The sequence below is a fragment of the Loxodonta africana genome, chromosome 2, assembly GCF_030014295.1.
Source record: "Loxodonta africana isolate mLoxAfr1 chromosome 2, mLoxAfr1.hap2, whole genome shotgun sequence".
Taxonomy (NCBI): domain Eukaryota; kingdom Metazoa; phylum Chordata; class Mammalia; order Proboscidea; family Elephantidae; genus Loxodonta; species Loxodonta africana.
In genome coordinates this window covers 110,905,412-110,928,097 of record NC_087343.1, presented here as the reverse complement: position 1 = coordinate 110,928,097, position 22,686 = coordinate 110,905,412, and the positions used below count along the sequence as shown (strand labels likewise).

The 22,686-nt window shown below is 36.9% G+C and overlaps 1 protein-coding gene across 15 annotated transcripts in view; it reads right to left on the bottom strand.

The window, feature by feature from the left end:
• Window positions 1-22,686, bottom strand: part of PAM (peptidylglycine alpha-amidating monooxygenase) — a 338,792-nt gene that overhangs the window by 69,055 nt on the left and 247,051 nt on the right. For all 15 annotated transcript variants that reach the window (XM_064274462.1, XM_064274460.1, XM_023547920.2 and 12 more), the window contains 5 exons: window positions 11,499-11,547; window positions 10,610-10,677; window positions 9,434-9,514; window positions 9,049-9,125; window positions 8,444-8,547 (listed from right to left, as the gene is read on the bottom strand). In XM_064274462.1, the coding sequence (XP_064130532.1) occupies window positions 8,444-8,547; window positions 9,049-9,125; window positions 9,434-9,514; window positions 10,610-10,677; window positions 11,499-11,547 (379 nt within the window). The remainder of the gene's footprint in view (window positions 1-8,443; window positions 8,548-9,048; window positions 9,126-9,433; window positions 9,515-10,609; window positions 10,678-11,498; window positions 11,548-22,686) is intronic.

The following is a 22,686-nucleotide window of genomic DNA, read 5'->3' as shown; positions in this document are numbered from 1 at the left end:
AAAATTATCTGGGAGAAAGGAACAAAACTGTGAAATGTGTGTTAAGCGGGATAATCAACCCATAAAATGATCAGGACAAGAAATTATTCCTACTGAATAAAAGTTATTCTATAACCACCAAAGCAGTGAGTGACAGTTAAAAGAAAAGGAAATTGCAGGAAAAACAAGCATAGTGGGGAAGTATATGAAATAAGAAATAGCAAACATTTGGAATCACTTTTGTACTAAAACTTGAGACAAAGGCAACACAACAGCTTACTATCTTAGAAATACTGCATAGCAAGACAGATTATAAGATTACATGTTTGAAAAATGCACAGTTAATTATAGCAAATAAAGGGAAATCAGTAACTTTTAAAAATGACTTTGTCTTTTATATTTATGATCAAATTTTATTATTTTAATTAGAGAAAATAAAAATATAAGCTAATGTTGCATGTTATTTCACTCAAAAGTGAATTATCTTGCCATGCACTGAATTAGCATTTGAGAAAGATTTTATATATATGCGTGCACACATACAGGCATACACACACTCACCATACACTAATTCAGTCATTCTTATACATTATATATATAAAATGCTAATTTTATACAATTGGCTTGACGGCAATGGGTTTGGTTTTGGGGTTTTATATAGGTAGGCGTCCATCTTTAAACACGTGGTTTTTGAAACATTGTAATTAGCTCATCAATACAGTTCGTTCAGGATCACAAAAAAAAAAGTTGCTGTTCAGTCGATTCCAACTCCTAGTGACCCTATGGGACAGAACAGAAGTGACCCACAGTGTTTCCAAAGCTGTAATCTTTACTGAGCCAGGCTGCCACATCTTTCTCCTGTGGAGCCGCTGGTGGGTCCGAGCTGCTGAGTTAGTAGCCAAGCATTTAACTACTGTACCACCAGAGTCCCTCTCATTCAGGGTACCAATTCTAAAATACAAAATCGAGTGGATCAAATAATTTAAGATTATTTGCCATCTAGAGGAAAATGTCATTAGAAGATTTGGGAAAAAAAAAAAAAGTCAAAATTCATTCCTTCCCGTCTATAATTGGATTTGTTGTCAAGGTAACTGTGAGTTCCTTCCGACACAGAAACTATCATATTCTAAAAATGTCAAGACTCAAGTCATCCTTAGTATCCGCATCACAGTATCACAAGTTTGCCTATTTTATTCCACAATCATTTATCTTCACCACCTCCCTCCCCACAAAAAAGAAACCTTTCTTTAAACTGGACAAACTGCTTTCTGTATTCCTAAGAGAGGGTTTTGACACTACTTTAATTTGTCCTGGAGATTAGCATAAGCATAACAGGACCAGGGCATCTGAATGATTATTAGCATAAAAGAGCAGTTAGGGCGTTTGTTTTCACAAGTCTGCCCTGGCTCCCTGGAATGGCCCTGTAAATATTCCCCACCCCAGAGTGATTCCCAAAGTGATAACTGGTTGTTGTTGATGTTAGGTGTCTTCGAGTCATTTCCAACTCACAGCGACCCTATGCACAACAGAACAAAACACTGCCCGGTCCTGTTTCATCCTCACAAATATTGCTATGCTTGAGCCCATTGTTGCAGCTACTGTGTCAATCCATCTTGCTGACAGTCTTCCTCTTTTTCGCTGGCCCTCTACTTTACCAAGCATGATGTCCTTCTCCAGGCACTGATTCATCCTGATAAAGACTGGATGACTGATGGCACCATCTACGTTCCAAAACTGCAGTAATGCATTTATTACATCCTCTGGCATAAAGAAGTGCTTATGTGATAACTTTCTCAACTCACTGGCAATTGGTTTTGGTAATGTAAACCAAACAAAAACCTGATGGCTTCTAGTCAATTCTGACTCACAGCAACCCTATAGGACAGAGTAGAACTGCCCCATAGGGTTTCCAAAGCTGTAATTTTTATGGAAGCAGATTGTCACATCTTCCTCCTGTGGAGCAGCTGGTGGTTTCGAACCACCTACCTTTCAGTTACAAACCGAGAGCTTAACCACTGCGTTGTCAGGGCTCCTCTAATCTGACAAAGTATGGTAAGCATGAAAAGAATAAGCCCTCAACAAATATTTGTTGAATGAAGAAAGAATGAATAATCTAGCTTAATATAGCTTTATGATTTATTCTGGCATATGTTAGTACTAATATACCACATGCTCGTGAACAATGAGTTTGGTCAATTTTAAGTACCCAATGTATCTGTGGCATTTTTGAAAAATACTTATAAAAATATATTACCTGATATTATAAAGACACATAGAGATTTAAGTACCAAGTATTCTAAACATGTATCATTTCTATAAATCCAAATACTGTTGTATACCATGACTGTGTCTCAGATAGAGATACTCTGCTTCCTTTGATGAGGCCCCCACTCCCACACCCTGTGCATTACTGTCCACAGATGCTGGGCTTGGAAATAACCACTGATGGGTGATACTAATTTTGCAAAGAAATGTGAAAACTTCAAAGAAGGTGTTACAAAACTTTTGTTTCTTAAGATATTTCACGGTGCTTTTAAACTTACGCATTAAAGGCTTATTATTGACAATATTACCTTTGTACGTAATGCACTTTAAAATGAAGATTACAGTTCTGTGCCCAGTATCTATGAATATTTTTTAGATATTCTCACATGCACATGAAATGACTCATTCCAAATGAAAAATATGACCGATAAAATTAATGAAATAGGTAAATATTATCTACCTATTCCTATTTTTTTTTTTATTCCTAAGAATTAATTTTAAATTTTAGCATATAAGCTTTTAGGCTAATTAGCTGACTTAATAAGCTTACTTGGCTGACTTAATTCATTTTTTTTGTGTTGCTTAAACTTGGCTAAACATTTGAAATGAATTTAGAGGACTGTCATGTTGAATGTAAAATATTTAATGCAGACAGGCACAAAATATTGCTTCTTCATAGATTAATTAGTACTGTTGTCACTTTATACAATGATGCGACTTTGTCTAAGATACATTAAATAGCATATTCAATAAAGATACATTAAATAGCATATTATGACAAAGTTGCACTGATCTATTTAAAAAGAAATACGTCTGGATAAAAATCTTCTACCATTAAGTATATTTATTCATATTTCTTGTCTTAAAACTACCTATTTTTTAATGTTGTATTTTGAGATGAATCCCTGGTACAAGAAAATCAGTACCTATTTTTTTTTTAAGTGCTTTTTATTAGTTAACCATGATTGTTCTACTCAAGCAAGGGTTTCTCCTTTCCTTCTAAAATTTCCAACTTAATACAGGACTAAGCTCGGTTTGGGCAGAAAAATCATTCAACTGAACATCTCCTTTGTAGGCTACTGTTAACAAAATGTTCTGGTAAAACCTAGTCTCCAGGAGACTGCAGTACAAGAAGGTTTAAAACCTGACGCCAATGGTTCTCCCAGTATATCAGACTTCTAGAATATCAAGGGGGTTTCCTCTTGGCTCCAGAAGACCCTTGGATAAGAGTGATTTGTATCTAAGTCTGTTTCAGATTTGAGGCTCACGCCTTTTCCCAGTGGGAGTGCAAGTTTTTGTGTGGGGGTTGAGGGCTAGGTGAGAAGAGAAAAGAGGGACAGGAGATTTGCAGAATAACACTTAATTTAATAGACATCATAAAATACTTGCTTTTACTGTTCACATTCTCAGTTGATCTTACAGTACCCTATGGAGGTGATACTCATTACTTTACAAAACAGAGATCTAAGGCTGCTGTTAATCTTTCTAAAACTATGAAGTATATTAAATGCTACAGAAATACTATGCATTAGTGTGAGGATTATTCTTCATATTTAAACTTATTCAAACTTGTTTTATTAGTCTGTCATTCCACTGAGGAAAAAAATGCTTCTGTTGTGTAAATTAAGTATTCAGGCTATGTTGTTGTTTTGTTAGGTGCCATTGAGTCGGTGCCTACTCACACCAACTTATGTTCAGCAGAATATAGACTTGCCCAGTAACTTAAATTTCCTATTATTTCTTTCTATTTCATTTGTATTACAAAATGGCATTTCCTTTAGCCCCCATGAGATTTACAAAAGGACAGACTAGTGTAGTCCTTTTAGGGTATTATTATTTTAAAGCAAACGCACATTTTTAAACAGACTAGAATTATTCTGGACTCGTGAAACTGAAAGAGGCCTCCAGGGATCACTTTCATCTCTCATCCTGGTACTAAAACAAGTCATTAATTTCTATGGTTGAAATTGCTTCACAGAGAAAACTCAAAGGGCAGAATTTGGCTAAAGTTATAAGTCGCCTAAAACTGTGAAGAGACTTCCACGTAAAAAAATTCTACTTATTCGACACTTGGCTACTTTGCTGATTTACCTACGTCAAAGGTTAATATAAATAATCCAACAGCATTTAAGTAAAGTTTCTATGACTCTACAATAACATAAAACAGAGCAAAGTTAATCAATAGGCTCTGAATCATATTACTTCCCATATTTAAAGACTGTTAAGAAGTCAAAGATTCTTTCCTTCACATCTAATTATATCTACTCTGTCAAGCATTTTCTTCCCATTCTCATTTCCTGTAACTTAGTAATTTTATTGCTTACCTCAATCAAGTCCCTTTCCCAAATTTATCAAATTCATCCAAAAGCAATGCTGTTAGAGACTTATTTAATATAAATTGATATTTTTTTCTATTTTTTCCATCAATAGCCTTAAAATTGATGCTTATTAATAAAACACACTTTCAGAGTAACATCAAGAATCCTATTCCATTAGATCAAATGCTATTTTTTGTTTGTTTGTTTACTTACACCAGTAGTTTCCCTTTCCTCTGACAACAGTTAGTGTCGTTATGAAGAACCATCTTTAGTGTATCTAATGTATATTTTCAGATGCCTACCTTCTGTAACTTCTCTTTGGTCAGGAGATAAATGATTTAAAACTCTAGCTTCCAGGTGGCATGAATAAATATTTTATAAACCAGTTTAACATGGAAAGGAGGCTTCTTAATTCTTCCTAACGAAAAGCATGAAAAAACACTTTACTGTCCAGTTTTTATTTAGTTAAATGTTATGGATTGAACTGTGTCCCCCAAAAGTAGGTGTTGTAAATCCTAGCCTCTATGCTTGTGGTTATAACCCCACTTAGGAATGGACTGTCTTTGTTATGTTAATGAAGCAGGAGTACTGTAGGGTGTATCTTGAGTCAGTTTCCTTTGAGATATAAAAGAGATCAAACAAGCAAGCTAGCAGGCAGAGCTGGAGAGAGATGCCAAGCCACCTGAAGATCATCCAGGAGCGGAACCCAGAAGAGACAAAGACCTTCTGCCAGAGCCGAGAGAGACAGAAAGCCTTCCCCTTAAACCAGCACCCTGAATTTGGACTTCTAGACTCCTAAAGTGTGAGAAAATAAATTTCTGTTTGTTAAAGTCACCCACTTGTAGTACTTCTGTTATAGTACCACTAGATAACTAAGACAAAATTTTGTACTGAGAAGTGGGGGGTGCTGCTCTAAAACAGGTTTTGGAATTGGGTAATGGGTAGAGGCTGGAAGAGTTTTAAGGTGCCTAAAGGTCGGCAGTTTGAATCCACCAGCAGCTCCCTGGAAACCCTACGTGGCAGTTCTTCTCTGTCCTATTGTATCATCATGAGTCGGAATCAACTTGACAGCAACGGGTTTTTGATTTTTTTGTTAGTTTAACAGTAAAAGGCTAGATAGCCTTGAAAAGACTGTGTGTAGAAATATGGACATCAAAGGCAAGTCTGATGAGGGCTCAGAAGGAAGTGAGGACAGCTATAGAAAAAGTGTCTACATGTCAGAGAATACACATGGAGCCAGTAACAGAATGTCATCAGAAATGTGGATGTTAAAAATGTGCTTCTGGCGAGGCTTGAAAAGAAAACAATGAACATGTGACTGGACAACGGAGGAAGGGCGATGTTTTTATGCAGTAGCAAGGAACTTGTCTGAATCATGTTCAAATGTTTAGTGGAAGATCAATCTTGTAAACAATGCAACTGGATACCTGGCTGAGGAGATTTGGAAGCAAGATATTAATGGGGCCACATGGTTTTTCCTTGCCACTCATAGTAAAATGCAAGAGGAGAGAAACAGACTTAAAAACGAACTTTACAAAATGAAAACAGCTTAAAGATTTGGAAAATTCCGTTGTACAAACTAAGGATATGTGTCCTAGAATGTTCACCAAGGACCTGGTCACACAATCTTTTGTCAAAGAGATTAAGCCTGTGACTGATAGATCTAATCAACTACCACAGCAGAAAATCCATCAGCTTGGACCTAAGGGGACAGAGAAAGACCAAAAGGGAGAAACATCAACTGCCTCTTGGAATTCTACAGGCAGGCAACAGGCCAAAAGAGCTACATCTGTCGTCCTCCAAGAAAAGGACTATCCCTGAAGCAGCTCAGAGATCAGCAGAACTGTTGGAAGGAGCACAGGAAGCATACACAGCTTTCTCCATTTCAAGGGTGGGCTGAAGTCTCCTGGATCTCAAAGGGTGGGGCTAGAGAATTCTAGGGTTCAAAGAGTCAGATCTTCACCAACTTGGCTCCTGAGTATGGGACTGCCATTAAGGCGTGCCAGGGAGATGGAGCCACCACCCAAAGCTGAGGGGGCAGGGCTGCCATGGCCAAGGGGCAGAACAGGGCCTGTAGGGGCTGAGGTCATTACTCAGATGGACATCACTCAGAATGTGACAGCACAAAGCTGAAGGAGCAGAGTTGCCATCTCTGTGGGCTTAGAAGGCAGAGCTGAAAAAAGCCGAGGGCCAAGGGGCCTCCACCCAGAATCCAGAGACAGTGGTCAACGCCCAGAGGCTGGAGGGCAACACCACTGCCTAGGTGGTCTCAGAGAACAAAGGGCTGTTTTCAGGCCTTGAGAGGTAATGTAAATTTTTCTGTGTTTTGGATTTGCTTAGTGCCCCTTATCCCTTCTTTCCCTCCAATTTCTCCCGTTTATAATGGAAATGTCTACCTTTTGCTTGTTATACCATTGTACTCTGGAAGCCAATAACTTGTATTCTAGATTTCACAGGTTCACACATGAACAGAAAGTTTGCCCCAGGATTGAATATGCCTAAAGTCTCACCCATATATGATTTAGATGATTCACGAGATGAGATTTTGAACTTGGAGTGCTTTTAAGACTTTTAGGGTGATGTGATGGGGTGAATGTGTTTTGCATGTGGCAAAGACATGAATTTTGGGGGACGGGGCAAAAAGGTGGATTGAATTGTGTCTCTCCAGAATATGTGTTGTAAACCCTAGCCTCTATGCCTGTGGTTATCATCTCATTTGGGAATGGATTCTCTTTGTTATGTTAATTAGACAGGATTAGTATAGGCTTTATCTTAAGACAATCTCTTTTGAGATATAAAAGAGATTAAACAGTCAAGCTAGTAAGCAGAGATGGGGAAAGAGACATGCTAAGCCACAGGAAGATAACCCAGGAGCAGAAGCTCAGAAGAGACAAGGACCTTCCTCCAGAGCCAACAGAAAGAAAAAAACTTCCACTAGAACTGACCCCGTGAATTCGGACTTCTAGCTTCCTCAACTGTGAGAAAATAAACTTCTGTTTGTTAAAGCCACCCACTTGTGGTATTTCTGTTATAGCAGCACTGGACAACTAAGACAGTAAGTCTTTTCTGAAAGAGTTCACAGTGCTTCAAAATTTTACACAGTGTTATAAAATGTACTCACTTCAAGGAGGCTGAGTATTTTGAAAAATATTTAAAAGTTCTGACGTTCCCTTTTGCATATTATTATTCTCATTTGGTAGAATAAACAACTGGAAAATATTAAATACACGGAAGTTTTAACAGGCAGAAAAATAGGTCTTATGGATCTGATTATTTAATGTTACTGCTGAGTGACTTTAAGTAGATTCCAACTCACAGTGACCCTACAGGACAGAGCAGAATTGACCCATAGGGTTTCCTAGGCTGTAATCTTTAGGGACACAGGTTGCCAGGTCTTTTTCTTCCTGAGGATCTAGTGGGTTGGTTCTAACCCCTGACCTCTTGGTTAGCATCCGAGGGCTTAGCCATTGCTCCACCAGTGCTCCTTGATTATATAATGGGTACTACCAAATGTAGAACCCATATATTTGCCTTAATTTGAACACAGGGAAAAAAGACATTGGGGAAATTTTTTCATCATCATTATATTTTTCCTTATTAAGATGAGTCTGAGAGAATAATATACCCTCTTGTGGTAGCTTTTATAGAGGTATGACCGAAGGTCTTGAACAAACAGAAAGAAAGGAGGCATGGAAAAATGAGCACACATTTGGAGGTTTATCCAAATCATTCAGTTTAAAAAAAGACGAAATGCTATTGTTTGTTTTAACTGTCCACGACAAGGAAAAAAAAAGTGCAGCTCATTCACAAAGATAACTGTCATCTCTCTCTAATCATGGCTTGCCCCATTAAACCTCTTCGTAAAATTTTAAGACTCATACCCAATGTGAGTAGCTTCTGACCTTCCCTCTCCAGTGAACACACATCTTGCTGCCAGTATGTCTCCAAAACTAACATCCACAGGGTGTTCCACAGGGTAGAAAGCCTGCCAAGAAGACACACACAATGATTCAGTAAAGTTACCAATAAAATCCAGAACCACAGGCTTCTAACCATTGGAGGCCTGCAGTTCCCTGGGCAGGAGAAGATGAAGACACACACACATAAATAACTTCCGGGAAAAGAGTTTACCTTTAATTTACTTAAATCTACTTTGTATCAAACTTTGAACAAATGATAACAACAACAAATGCATCCCATGAAACTCAGAATAAATGTAACACCAGTACATCTATCTGAGAACTGTGTAATTAAGCTTATAGGATAGAAAAGATTTCAACAACATGTTCAAAAACAGTGAGAGAATTGATAAGGATAGCACCAAATTTGGAAGTTGTAAAATGGTTATACAGCTCAGATATACAGTAAAGGTAGATTCAAACATTTTTATATTCTAAATTCACAAAAGTTTTATGAGGGCTTTTTTAAAAATTATTATTTGGTGATTAAAATTTTTTCTATAAAAATTAAATTAGATTCTGCACACCTGTGGCAGCTGGGGGCTCTGACGTCCAATCAGCGTCCACTGTGCATTTCTTACTCTGTATCCACTTACCACCTTACCTGTAATAAACACAAGTTATAACCACTTATCGATAAGGTATTACGGCAATAATAAAAGAAGAATATTTGCTTTCTTATTTTGAAATAAAACCTGAACATCTTCAGAACCCAACATTCTGGGTATCTTAATGAGAATATTATAAAACAGCATAAAATATTTCAAGGTATTCTGCAAAATCCCTTTCATTCAAACAGATTGAAGGCTAAATAAAATTTACAGCACTAGTAAGCATTTTTATAATTTATCATTATACATACAGTTTTTAAAAAGCATATTTATCATTTAACATGTAGCTTAAAGTTCTTACCTAAATGGTGAGTGTGAACTCTATAGGCAAAGACATGCATTGGATAGTTTTTATAATGGCATGAAATGTCAGAATTCACCACTGTTAGGAATGAAAATAGACAAAAGTCATGATTCAGCTGGAAAATAGCATTATCCTTTTCCAAAAGTATGTATAGGGTATTCACGGGATGCTGGAGACCAGGGTTTTCTACAAAGTGAACACACACACACACTCACATACCCAACAGACATTAAACACTTATATGTCAGCTACTCTAAGGTGAACTAAGAACTCCTTGCCCTCATATTTTTATTTCATAAACAAAATGATGACAATCAAATCAAAATACCCTGTCAGTTAAACCACAGGTTTAATGTGTGACCTTTATTTTGAAATCCATAAAGTTGAAAAGACTGAAAAATTGATTTTTATTTTTGGAACAAAGAGATTTTCAAAAAATTGAATGCAAACACCTGAGATGACTAGATTGATGGTTTCTGTTGAGAAAGGACATTTTGTATACTTTTCCTTCCTTACAGTCTAACACATAGTAGCTATTCAATAAATATTTGTTTAATAATAAATGGTGACGAAGAGATCATAAATTACTTACCAGTTATTTACTTTAAAAGATTCCCCCCAAAACCAGAAATGAATAATATCTAATATGGCACTTTCTTTAGAGGGACTTCGATATGCATTGATAAACAATATTATTTGTGTAGATTTTTGTAAGTTTAGGAGCATCTGCTATTACTATTCATAATTTATAGATGTGGAAACAAGCCCAGAACATTTAAGTTCAAAGACTGAATCAGTGTTACATTTGTTAGCGTCTTGAACTTAACATTCCATGCAGTAGTTTATGCCACTATATTATTTAGTTTGTCTTTTGCATCTAGAGAAAGGATGATTGATTATAAAATACTTACGATTTATTCTTTAATTTTGTACATAACCCACTACCTACCGATGGGCCTCAATTCTTAGCATCTCAATAAATGAGTTGAAAAGTAATAAACAAATGGCATGCAATAATACAAAAATCTATTTTAAATCCAAGGGTAATAAATAATAGGTTTATTTTTCAGGAACTAAACAATATTGGTCATTTCAAAAAAGTTTATAAAAAAATATTCAAAATCTCTAGATTAGACAATGATGTAATGTAAATACTAAAACATCACCACTCACCTTTTTCTCCTGCTGGTATAACAGTGTCAACAGACATCATAAGGTACATGCCAGCAATTAAAGGCTGTCTGTAGAAAAAAATAACACCTCAAATATCTGAGAAAGTAAAAACAATTGCCTTGTAAAAATAAGATATACCTCAATATTTCTGTACCTCAATACATGGTCTATAAAATGTGATTCTTGTGAAAATTAAAATGAGATAATATAGAAAAAAGAAATAGAATAGATTTTATTTTTATTAAAAATCACAACGTTTCTTGGGCAAATAGCTATCTACACATTTTTATGGGCTGGTGAATGGGGAGGGCAGCCTCTAAATGGCTCCCACTGATTCCTAGCTCCAGCATTCATGCCCTTCTCTAACTCCTTCTCCTTGAGTGTGGGCTGGACCTAGTGACTTACTTCTAATGAATAAAATACGGCAAAAGTGATAGTACGCTTCTAAGATTAGGTTCAAAAAGACGCTGGCTTCTATCTTGTACACCCCTGTTGTTTTCTCACTTGCTTGCTCTAATGGAAGCCAACTGTCAATGTTGTGAACTGCACTATTGAGAACCCACAGGGCAAGGAATCAAGGGGACATCCGGACAAAAGTCAGCAAGAAACTGAATCTGCCAACAACCACGTGGGTGACCTTGGAAGTGACTACAGACCCAGCCCAATCTTGATTACAGCCTTTGTGCCAGACCACCAGTCTGAGGACCCGGCTAAATTGCACCCAGATTCCTGACCACAGAAAAATGTGAAATAATTAATGTTTGTGGTGTCAAGCCACTAAGTTTAGGGGAACTTGTTATGTAGCAATAATCAACAGTAAATTTTCCACTTTTAAGTTCTCACAGATCTTAATATTGTCTTTTATCTAGGATCACTGGAAGTAACTTACGCCAGACGTGTAAGATGTAAGGACACGCCAGAACAGTCCTTGTGATTATCTGAAAGCACACACACACACAAAATGCACATTTCAAATATGAAAGTGTGAAAAAGGCATTTCAAAATAACAAAAATTAGCTTTTTTTATGATTATAACTCACAATACCAAAAAAAATTATATATGTTCAATTTTTATGGTGCTTTATGGTTTACAGGGTACTTTCATATTAATTTATTAATTTTCAATGTATCAATAACAACAAAACTATCATGTAAAGCAGTCTGTGTTATTTCAAATGGCTAGCTTCCTTGGTGAAGAATATTGAATATACCACGGACTACCGAAAGGACAAACAAATCTGTCTTGGAAGAAGTACAATCAGAACGTTCCTTAGAAGGAAGGATGGCAAGGCTACGTGTCACATACTTTGGACATGTTATCAGGAGGGACCAGTCCCTGGAGAAGGACATCATGCTTGGTAAAGCAGAGGGTCAGCAAAGAAGAGGAAGACCCTCAACGAGATGGACTGACACAGTAGCTGCAACAACAGGCTCAAGCATAACAACGATTGCTTACTCATCCCTTCTCCTACTCCTGTATATGCTAAATTCTTCCCACTCCCCATTTTAATTGTAAATGTTGTTAGAGAGACCTTTAGTAATATCTGTCACTATTTTCTATTTTAAATCTAAAGTTTATAGAAGATAATAATCTACAGTAATCATATATATTCTTTAATTTATACCACGCTCAAATCTATACAGTATATGGTAGTATTCAAAATTTAAAAGATGTTAAAAATATTTGTACAGTACAGTTGACACAGCAAGGTACCATATTTGGTATATCTTAAAAGTAAGCTTATATCTCAATTTTGAGAGTTGATTTTTTATTTAGACAATTATTATGTGCATGTGTGTGAGACTGATAGATTTATACTAGAAATTAAGAAGTAAAATGTGCTAATAAATAACAGCTGATGAGGTGCCCCTCCCCTGCAAGGAATTTTCCTTTCAGCTGTAATTCTCATGAGAAAGACAAAGGAAGCTACATACAGAAAAATAACATAACAGGTAACTAACAACATAAGCATTTTGATTTACCATATATAAAGTGTAGTAAAGAAACAAATATTATTTAATATTTGGTAATAAAATACAAAGGAAATTTCTCTGTAAAGTATTGACTTTCATCTTCCTAAAGACAGTAAAAGAATAAATTAAATGATAAGCATTTTACATTTAATCAATTGGATATCTTATCTGTGACATTTTTACAAAGAGATCTCTATCGATTCTCCTAAATCAACTTCACTGAGCCATTTTTCTTCATAATAGTTTCTTCTTTCTTTCTTTCATAAATTTCAAGTGAGTTTTAAAGGGATAAGAAAAGAATAAATAACTACACATTTACCTTATTTCTTGCCTATGCTTTTAAATATAGAAAGGATAATTCACAGTAATTTAAAAAAAATTTATTTTTGAGAACAAGCTTTCCTAAATGAACTGCAATGTTATTTAGTAAATATGCCTAGTCTGTTCTGCTTGGAAAATCATTAGCCGATGACCTTACTCAGAATCATCTAATATCTCCACCGATCAAAAGAGAATGGTGGAAAAAATACCAACTTTAGAGTCATATAAATTCTAAATCCCTGAGATTCACATTATTAGTTTAGCTGACTTCAAGAGACATTACTCACGTGTATAACAAACACCATACCTATCTTACAAGGTTATTGTGAAAATGGTAATCATTCAGTCATTCAGTTAATATTTATTGAGCAATTACTATATTCTAGGCACCATTCTATACACTGAGGATACAATAAAAAACAACCTACAGTATTCAGGTTTCCTGCTTGCATGGTGTTCATGCTCCAGTGGGAGTGGTGGGGTAGGAGAGATAGGCAAAAACAAAATACCAAATATATAAACAAGTGAACTAAGGGGAAAAGCTTAACAGGATAATGTGGTAGTGGGCAGCTGATCTATCTACTGTGGTCAAGGAAAGACGTTCATGAGAAAGAGCTAAACAGGAGAAGATCTGGGCACAACATTCCAGGTAGAAAGAAAAGGCCTCAATAGGAACTGGCTGTGTTTGCAGACACAAGGAGGGCCAGTGTGGAAGGAGATAGTGAATAGGTGCTTAGCTGGTTGTGAGTCAGAAGATTAAGAAGAGTCCAGGCCATGCAGAATATGTAGAGTTTGGGTTTTATTCTCTGTGTGCAAAGATGCCATTGAAAGATTTTAAGCAATGGAGTGACAGGATCATATAGTGTCCACCTAGCACAGTATCCGGTGCTTAGAGACTACTCAACATTTACTGAATTTCAGCTTTTTCATAGTTTTTTTTTTTTTTAAAATAGACAATACCAGAGGACAGGCCACCCTGCCCCCATAAATTGGACATCTAAGCAAAAGGCTCTATGCACACTGAGAACTGTCTCTTGGTTTTACATTACATCTTAGCATTCAAACAGCCCAGTAAATCACATTTTGATCTCTATTAGACACCCTGGTTGATCATTCTTAGCCATGACTTAAAAAAATAAAATGGAAGAAGTTAATAAATTTACACACTCCTGAATTATTTAAGAAATTTATTATTAAAGCTGAAGTCTGTCACCAAATTCAGAGTAGCAGGAGTATTACTAATAGAATCATGCCAGCTCATATTGACAGGAGCCATAAAACAATGCATCTCCCCACTAGGTAATGTTCTTTATTAGAACTAACTAAATGGAATAGTCTTATACTCAAAGAAAAGGACAGGAATAAGTCAGAAACAAATTTTAAATATGAAGGCATGTATAACCACACTTAGTAAAGTTCTCTCCAAATGAATAATAGCCATTGCTATATAACTGCCCATTTGCTGCCCTCTTTAGAGATTTAAAAATGAGTCACAGGCTCACCATGCTATTCATTTACTCCACTATTAACGGCAGCATAGCACCAGTATAAGAAAGTCAAGAATACCTCAGAGTTAAAGAAAAAAAAATTCCAAATAATCGAGTAGTGATATAGGATGATTAATCCATTTTGGAGAAAAATATCCTGAACTTCTGACTTATGAATTATAAAACTGTGGAGAAAATGAATTTTAGAGACCAAGTTATGTCCTATAAAGTATGATTTTATGTGGGCAGAAAATAGTAAATATACATTGGTCCAAAGTAAAAAGTTTTTGTAATTTACAATAAGCTCCAGAAATTAAAAAAAAAAAAAAGTACAGAAGAAAAATTAGGTAATAGATATACTTAAAAAACAATACTAGTAATGAGTAACAGCCAAAGGAATTTATTTACAGCAAATTTGTCTGATCAATTTGATCCACTGAATTAGCAGGAAACGAGACATTTCTAAATACTGAGGGGTTGGGAGGGGAGTACGGATATTATGCTTTAAGTTATGGATAATGTTTGTTATCATCATCATTTAACCCTGAAGTGGTAGAACTACAACTCTGTATGACTTTAAAAAATTCTTTTATTTAGTAATGGATAAATACACAGTTAGGAGCCCTGGTGGCACAGTGGTTAAACATTCAGCTGCTAACCGAAAGGTCAGCAGTTCAAACCCACCAGCCACTCCACAGGAGAAAGTTGTGGCAGTCTGCTTCCATAATGATTACAGCCTTAGAAACCCTATGCGGCAGTTCTAGTCTGTCCTATAGGGTTGCTATGAGTCAGATTCGACTCAAGGCAATAGGCTTTTAATGGCACATGACTGGGCAGTGTTTTGTCCTTTTATACACAGGGTTGTTATGTGTTGGAACCGACTCAAGGGCACCTAACAACAAACAACAAATACACCATTTAACAATGGTATTTTAACTGAGTAAAATTCTAAAACCAAATTATCTCAAAAGGAACAAAATACTTAGGAAGCAAATTTTAAGGTGTTATTGAAGCCTATTGTTATTCATATATTTATTATTCCAAAATAAAAACTTATTATTGTCAAAGACCATGATCTCTTCTACTATGACTTGACTACAGTGTGACGTGCAAAGTCTATGTGCCTGCATATATATATAGTGAGACGTTCCAGCGAGAACAGCTTGAACTTCCTCAGACAAAGCAGTCTAGGGGCCTGCAGGGCTCCTGGATCCGCAGCTGCTCGGATAGTAAGTGGCAGCTTTTGAGAGAAGCATATTTCAACCTAGTGTTTGGCGGGAAGGCTCTGACCTTCTAACTCCAACATGATCCTTGCCACGGTGATGTATTATTATTTCTGTAACCTCTAAGCTGATCTTACTTCTGGTGAACTCAAACTTCGGCTAGTTTTGCATATTTCACTGATGATTTGCAATGTGCTCTACGTCTGCCCTTCTGGTAAAACACAGTGCTTGGGCCACAAGATATGAAGCCTCATAAGGAATCATTCATTTTAATTCAATAGGCTATATATGAGGAACCCTGGTGGCTCAGTGGTTAAGCGTTTGGCTGCTAACCAAAAGGTTGGCAGTTTAAATCCACCAGCCACTCCTTGGAAACCTTATGGGGCAGTTCTACTCTGTACTACGGGGTTGCTGTGAATCAGAATTAAGGGAATGGGTTTGGTTTTGGTAGGCTATATATGAAGTCTGCCTCTGATATGTATCATCATAAAAATGGGTGCTTCTACTAATACTTTACCACATAATATTTAAAAGCAAAACTAGAACTGAGATAGTTAAGAAGTGTATATAAAATGAACTCAGAATATCAAAAGTATATGCTGGCAGAAAAAACTGCTCAGAAAGACTGATTGTGAGGCTACAGTAAAAGTAAACAGCAGAGAGAAAGAGAAGGAAAGAGAATAGATGAAAAAGTTAACCCAGGAAAAAGACTGACTAAAAAACGTACTGTCAATGAGTCGATTTCAACTCAGTGACCCTATAAGACACAGGTGAACTGCCCTACAGGGTTTCCAAGCAGAATTGCCCCATAGGGTTTCCAAGGTTTTAATCTTTACGGAAGCAGTCTGCCATATCGTTCTGTGGAGCAGCTGGTGGGTTCAAACTGCTGCCCTTTTGGTCAGCAGCCGAGTGCTTTAACCACTGTGCCATCAGGGCTCCCAGGGCAAAAGACTAGAGGAATGGAATTCCGTTGCTAAAAAAGATGGGAGCAGTAATTAGTCAAAATAACTAAAATGACTTGATATTACAGAGTTGAGTGTGTTTGAAAGAAAGGCAGAAAAGGAAGTAAACTGTTTCCCTGATTAATATTTCAATATTGTACATTTCCACATGTAAATTTTTTCAGGTAGGAAGTTTGGAATTAATCTGTATATTTTAGTCATACATAGTTATTTAACCATAGTGCCTTATAAGGTTATCATCAGCTTCCAACTAGATGCTCACTGAATTCCTTTGTCTAAAATGAGTAGAATTTAGAAAGTTATCTATTTAATACTTGGTAGATCAGTATTGGAAACCCTGGTGGCGTAGTGGTTAAGTGCTACAGCTGCTAACCAAAAGGTGGGCAGTTTGAATCTGCCAGGCACTCCTTGGAAACTCTATGGGGCAGTTCTACTCTGTCCTATAGGGTCGCTATGAGTCGGAATCAACTCGATGGCAGTGGGTTTGGTTTTCGGTTTTTCAGATCAGTACTGGAGCCCTGGTGGTGCAGTGGTTAAGAGTTCAGTTGCTAACCAAAAGGTCAGCATTTTGAACCTACCAGCTACTCCTTGGAAGCCCTATGGGGCAGTTGTATTCTGTCCTATGGGGTCACTATGAGTCATAATCGACTGGATGGCAGTGGGTTTGGTTTTTTGGTTTAGACTAGCATTGTTGTTGTTAGTTGCCTTCAAGTTGATTCCAATTTATGGCAATCCCATGCATGCAGAGTAGGTCTGTTCCATAGGGTTTGTCTTCCAAGGTGCCTCTGGGTGAGTTCAAACTGCCAATTTTTTGGATAGTATTCAAGCACTTAACCATTTGTGCCTTTTAGGGACTCCTAGGTTGTGCAAATGGTTAAGTGCTGAGCTACTAACCGAAAGACTGGCAGTTCACACCCACCCAAAGGCATCTCAGAAGCAGGGCCTGGTGATCTGTTTCTAAAAGGTCACAGCCTTAAAAACCCTCTGGAACAGTTCTACTCTGCATGCCTGGGGTCGCCATAAGTCAGAACTGACTGGATGGCAACTAACAACAACAAGTAAAACTCTACCTAGTCTTTAAATTTAAATCTTTAAACCTTGTAAACATCTTAGCACTCTCTTTGGGGCATATGAAAAATTCAATAAATGTCAGCTATTATTTTCATTATTCTTCCTAATGGTAGATTTACAATAATTAGCACATGGATATTTTATTTTTAAGAAATATATCTTCACAGCCATAGGTTTGGATTTTCTTCGATTGAAGATTAAAGCCATCAAATTTCTCCAACTAATTATATAGGAATGGGAGAAGGGGGAAAGAAACATGGGAATATCAAAGAAATAAGAAGATGGTGAAAAGAAAAAAAAAAAAAAAGAATGAGAATTCAAAATTTGGGCTGTTAAAGATATTGCACAAAACAGATGTTCCTAAAATTGGAACCTCTATTAGTACAAGAAAGACTAACTCGGAAGGGTCTTAACTAAGTAGATAAAAAATAGAATCATCATTGAAATAAACACATTTTAATAAAACATAAATATCATGGTCTTACAACAATGACATTTTTGGGTTAGAGGCCACGGGGCCACGAAGAAGTTGATAATGTATTGTTTCAAGGTCCTTCATGGTTTTGAGTAATAAGCTCCCTTTGTCTAGACCCAAGACAACCTGCTATTTTATGAGAGATCTGAGTTAGAAGAAGTCAGTTCACATCATACATGTTTACAGAAAGGAAGAGAGGCCTTTTTAAATGTTAATATTAAAATTTTCGTTGTACTCTGTATTTACATCCTTATCCTATAAAACTGTCATCATGAGTAGATCCTGACAGCTCCTCTTTCCAGGCAGCTGCACTGGTCTTGTTTTGGTCCTCTTGTTCCAAAGTAAACCTCTCCTGTCCTTGGGCCCCAAGTCCACCCCCTCTCCAAGCCACACTGGTGAATACTGGCCTGTAGCTACTAACGCTCTGCATTTATAGAGGACTGAACCCAAAACACCCCTATTCAAGGGGTCTTTCATGATTGTTATTTCCTTCTGGTAAGACAAGATTTTAGCTTAATGGGCTTCAGGATATGGAGATGAAACTTCATTCACTGAGTATATAACAAATAATATTGTGAAGGATATACCATGTCATTATATTCTTTCATAATGTAAGAGGAACATTTTAACAGTGAAGACATTAACAATGGAAGAGTTAAAAGAATCATTTTTAAAAAGAAATGTAAAAAAGCAATGGCTAATGCCTTAGAAGCACACCACTGTATAAGAAAGGGCTGTGGTACAGGTGGTGGAGTGGTACAACTGCTCAAGTACGATAAGAGTAGTCTGATAATGAAAGAAACAGCATTTCCAGACATTAGATGAGATCTGAAAACAGCATTCAATCAGAATCTAATCGAGCAAGATGAAAATCGGATGGCCATTCCACAAGGGTCTCAGCTTGCCTTTTTTGAGAAATTGCTGTCTTCTGCTTGGGCAGAGATGTGTAACCACAGTGAGGTATTTTATCAAATATATAGACTTGTAGAATTTTGGAACTGAAAGGGCCCCCAGAGATGATGGAGTTCAGCTCCTGCACTTTACAGAGAGGGAAAAGGAGATGAGAGAGATTATAAGTGCTGCCCAAAGTAATTCAGTTAACTGTTGATACACCTGGGTATTGAATCTAATTCTTCAATCTTAATGTTTAGTAAACCTTATTTACTAAAACCTAAGTTCTCTTTCTTAGAGATTTCCAAGACATTTTATCTATGAAATATCCTGAAGCTAAAATAGGAATTAAGCAAGAATAGATAAGTAATGAGTGGTACTTAAAGACCTCCACTTAAGCAAGAAGTTCATTTCTCTTAATGGGAGGTGTATGCATGGGATATGAGGTTATCCATCCCAAACCATTTAGCTTGCTTTTCTAATAATAGCTTGTAGTTCCTGCTTGGATTCATAGCTAAGTAGTAAAGTAAGTATGTGGAATAATGCATGATAATAACCTATTACAACTTAGGTCCGCAGAAGTCTGTTGGCCTCTCCTAATTTTTCCCTCTAGAGATGGCCCTCCATACCTCCTGAGCTCATCTTGTCCTGGTTGTTTCCTGCTTCAATAAAAGGATAGGTTAACCACTGATCCTGAGGGAACCAATATATTGTTATAAACTACATCCTACTAATTGGGAGAGCCCTTCAGAAAGTCAGTTGTGGATTGAAATTTACTACATACTCCTAGGAAGATAATAAAGGTAAGGATAAGGCTCACCCATTATCTACTATCCCAAACCACAGTTTTGGAGAATGGATTCTTTCCTTATGGAAGTACTGAAAAAGCAGGCTTGGAACCATTGCCAGTCTTATGAAAAGTGAAGTAGCACTTTTAATAATAAAACTTACTTTAGAAAAATTGGAAGTAAATAGTTCTAAAATGCATCAAACCCTTCCACTCAGAACATATGTTCTGAACATAATTTAAAGACCATCTTCTCTACTTTGTCTTCAACAAAAACCAGCAATGAATCAAGGACATCATAGCAAACACAATAACTTTACAGTAATATATGTACACAAGGTCCCTAGGGGGCATGAATGCTTTGTGCTTGACTGTTAACCTACAGGCTGGCAGTTCAAACCCACCCAGTGGTATCTTGAAAGAAAAGACCTGGTGATCTGTTTCCACTAAGATTACAGCCAAGAAAACCCTAAGGAGCAGTTCTACTCTATAACATAGGGGGTCGCTATGAGTCAGGATCATCTAGACCAGCAACTAACAACAGCAACATTATGTACACAGATACCAGAATAAGAGTCCTGGTGGCACAATGGTTAAGTGTTCGGCTGCTAACCAAAAGGTCGGTGATTCGAACCCAACAGCTGCCCCACTGGAGAAAAGACCTACCGATCTGCTCCCATAAAGATTTCAGCCTAGATTGGACTTGCTGGCCTGACAGAGACCGGAGAAACCCTGAGAGTATGGCCCCTGGACACATTTTCAGCTCAGTAATGAAGTCACTCCTGAGGTTCACCCTTCAGCAAAAGATTGGACCGGACCATAAAACAAAATGAGACTAAAGAGGCATACCAGCCAGAGGCAAGGACTAGAAAGCAGGATGGAACAGGAAAGCTGCTAAGAGGGAACCCAAGGTTGAGAAGGGAGAGTGTTGACATGTTCATGGGGTTGTTAACCAATGTCATAAAACAATATGTGTACTGTTTAATGAGAAGCTAGTTTGTTCTGTAAACCTTCATCTAAAGTAAAATACAAAAAAATTTTCAGCCTAGGAGACTTTACGAGGCAGTTCTACTCTGTCATAAAGTGTTGCTAGGAGTCAGAATCAACAGCATACAATAACAGCATTGTACAAATGATTTGACTATTAAGCTGATTTGATATTTACCTTATGGCTCTTTGTTCTAAATTAGCAACATTAAATTAATGGGGCAGATGACGTTTGGCTGAGACTAAACCACGGCTCCCGAAGTGACCAAGAGTCCAAGAGTCAGCGGGTGGGGTGAAAGTTACACAGGAATTAACTTCCAAAGTCAAGGAAAATCTCATATAATCAAAATTACTTTGCAAATCCTTTAGGAAAGTGAAGAGTGAGGTCTTTCAACAAATCAAACAGCCAGTCTCCTTAGTATTGGAATTGACTGCTGTCACCTGTGCCAGCTAGGTCTTTCTCTTTTTTTCTTTTTTTTAAAGTTATTTCTGTAAAGTTGGGTAGTATTGTTATATAGAAAAGGTTATTCCTATACATTTGAAACCCTTCAACAGAAGGACAGATACATGCATGAAAGGTAAGTAGGAAATAAGCCTGACTGTGGGAACAGCGACCCATGTTCACTTGGTACAGGTTTAATGAACGTAACATACAGCTCCTTTGTCGGTTTTTGGCACCATCTGGATTATAAATGTAGGTACTAAAGTCACCTGATGGTACTCAATAATAAGGTGATCGTCCAAATCAACCAGAAAATGCATATATTACAGTTTTTTTTTTTTTAAATTAGAATTTCTTCAAAACAAAATCTAAGTCTACAAAAATTCTTCTGGAGTATTCATGGATCCCTGAAAGCATGTTCTCAGAACATCAGGCCTCTCCAGTTACAGATACTTTGATACAAAAGAGTTCCTACTCAAAACCTATGAAGCCCTTAAGCTGTCACAGCAACTATGTATCTGCTTAGCAAGAATAACTAAATAGGGGGCACTGTTAAAACAAAAGGCAAGCTGCATAGAGGTTTTCCTGGAGGCTGCTGAAAGCTGGCTTAGCAGACAAGCTTCAGTGCTAAATAAAGCAAGCACTATGGAAAAAAAGAATCTTCAAATAAGAATTCCTTTTGAAGCTGTCACTGCAGTGAGTTAGCCTCTTTTGATTTTGTATTCACTGCTGTGGGACTAGAAATTACTAGCTTCCATTTGTCCTGTGGCAAGGAAGAAAAAATGCATTTATCCATCCTGCAAAAAGACTTTCACAAATGATGGCCTGTGCTGGTCCCCAAAGAGATCAAATGGAAGGCAGGCAGGCAGGCAGGCTTACCAGCATGCTTTTATAATCGCTCTGCATGCGAAGGATGTTATGACACAACTAATGTCAGGGCACTTTCCTGTTTCCATCTTTTATGAATGTAAGGAAGAAGGAAAAAAAAAAAAACCTACAGTGAAGCTCATGATTTACAGTATGTCTTCTTTCAGAATTATAAACCAGCTCCAGAGCCATACTTCTAAGAAAAAAAGTAAAATTAAAAGGATAAAAAACAAAACCCACCAATCCTAACAAAGTAATAGTCTTTTTTAAAATATAGTACTAAGCTTTTAAATTATTGATTGAGTTCTGGACATCTTATTGAACTATAATTTACAGAAAGGTCCACAAATTAGAAGTGTACAGCTCCATGAATTTTTACCATCCAACAGAGCCATGGAACTGTGCCCAGATCAAGAAACAAAAGCCCTCCACTTGTATACGCTTCCTGAGGCCTTTTAAGTTTTAAATCTTAAATTCACACACATACCATATTACAAATTTATTTTTCTTTCTGAAGGAGTTGTCTTTGGGCTAAAACCAGGCACATTTAACTGGCATGTCCACTGGCTGTGCTGCCTTTGAATGAATGG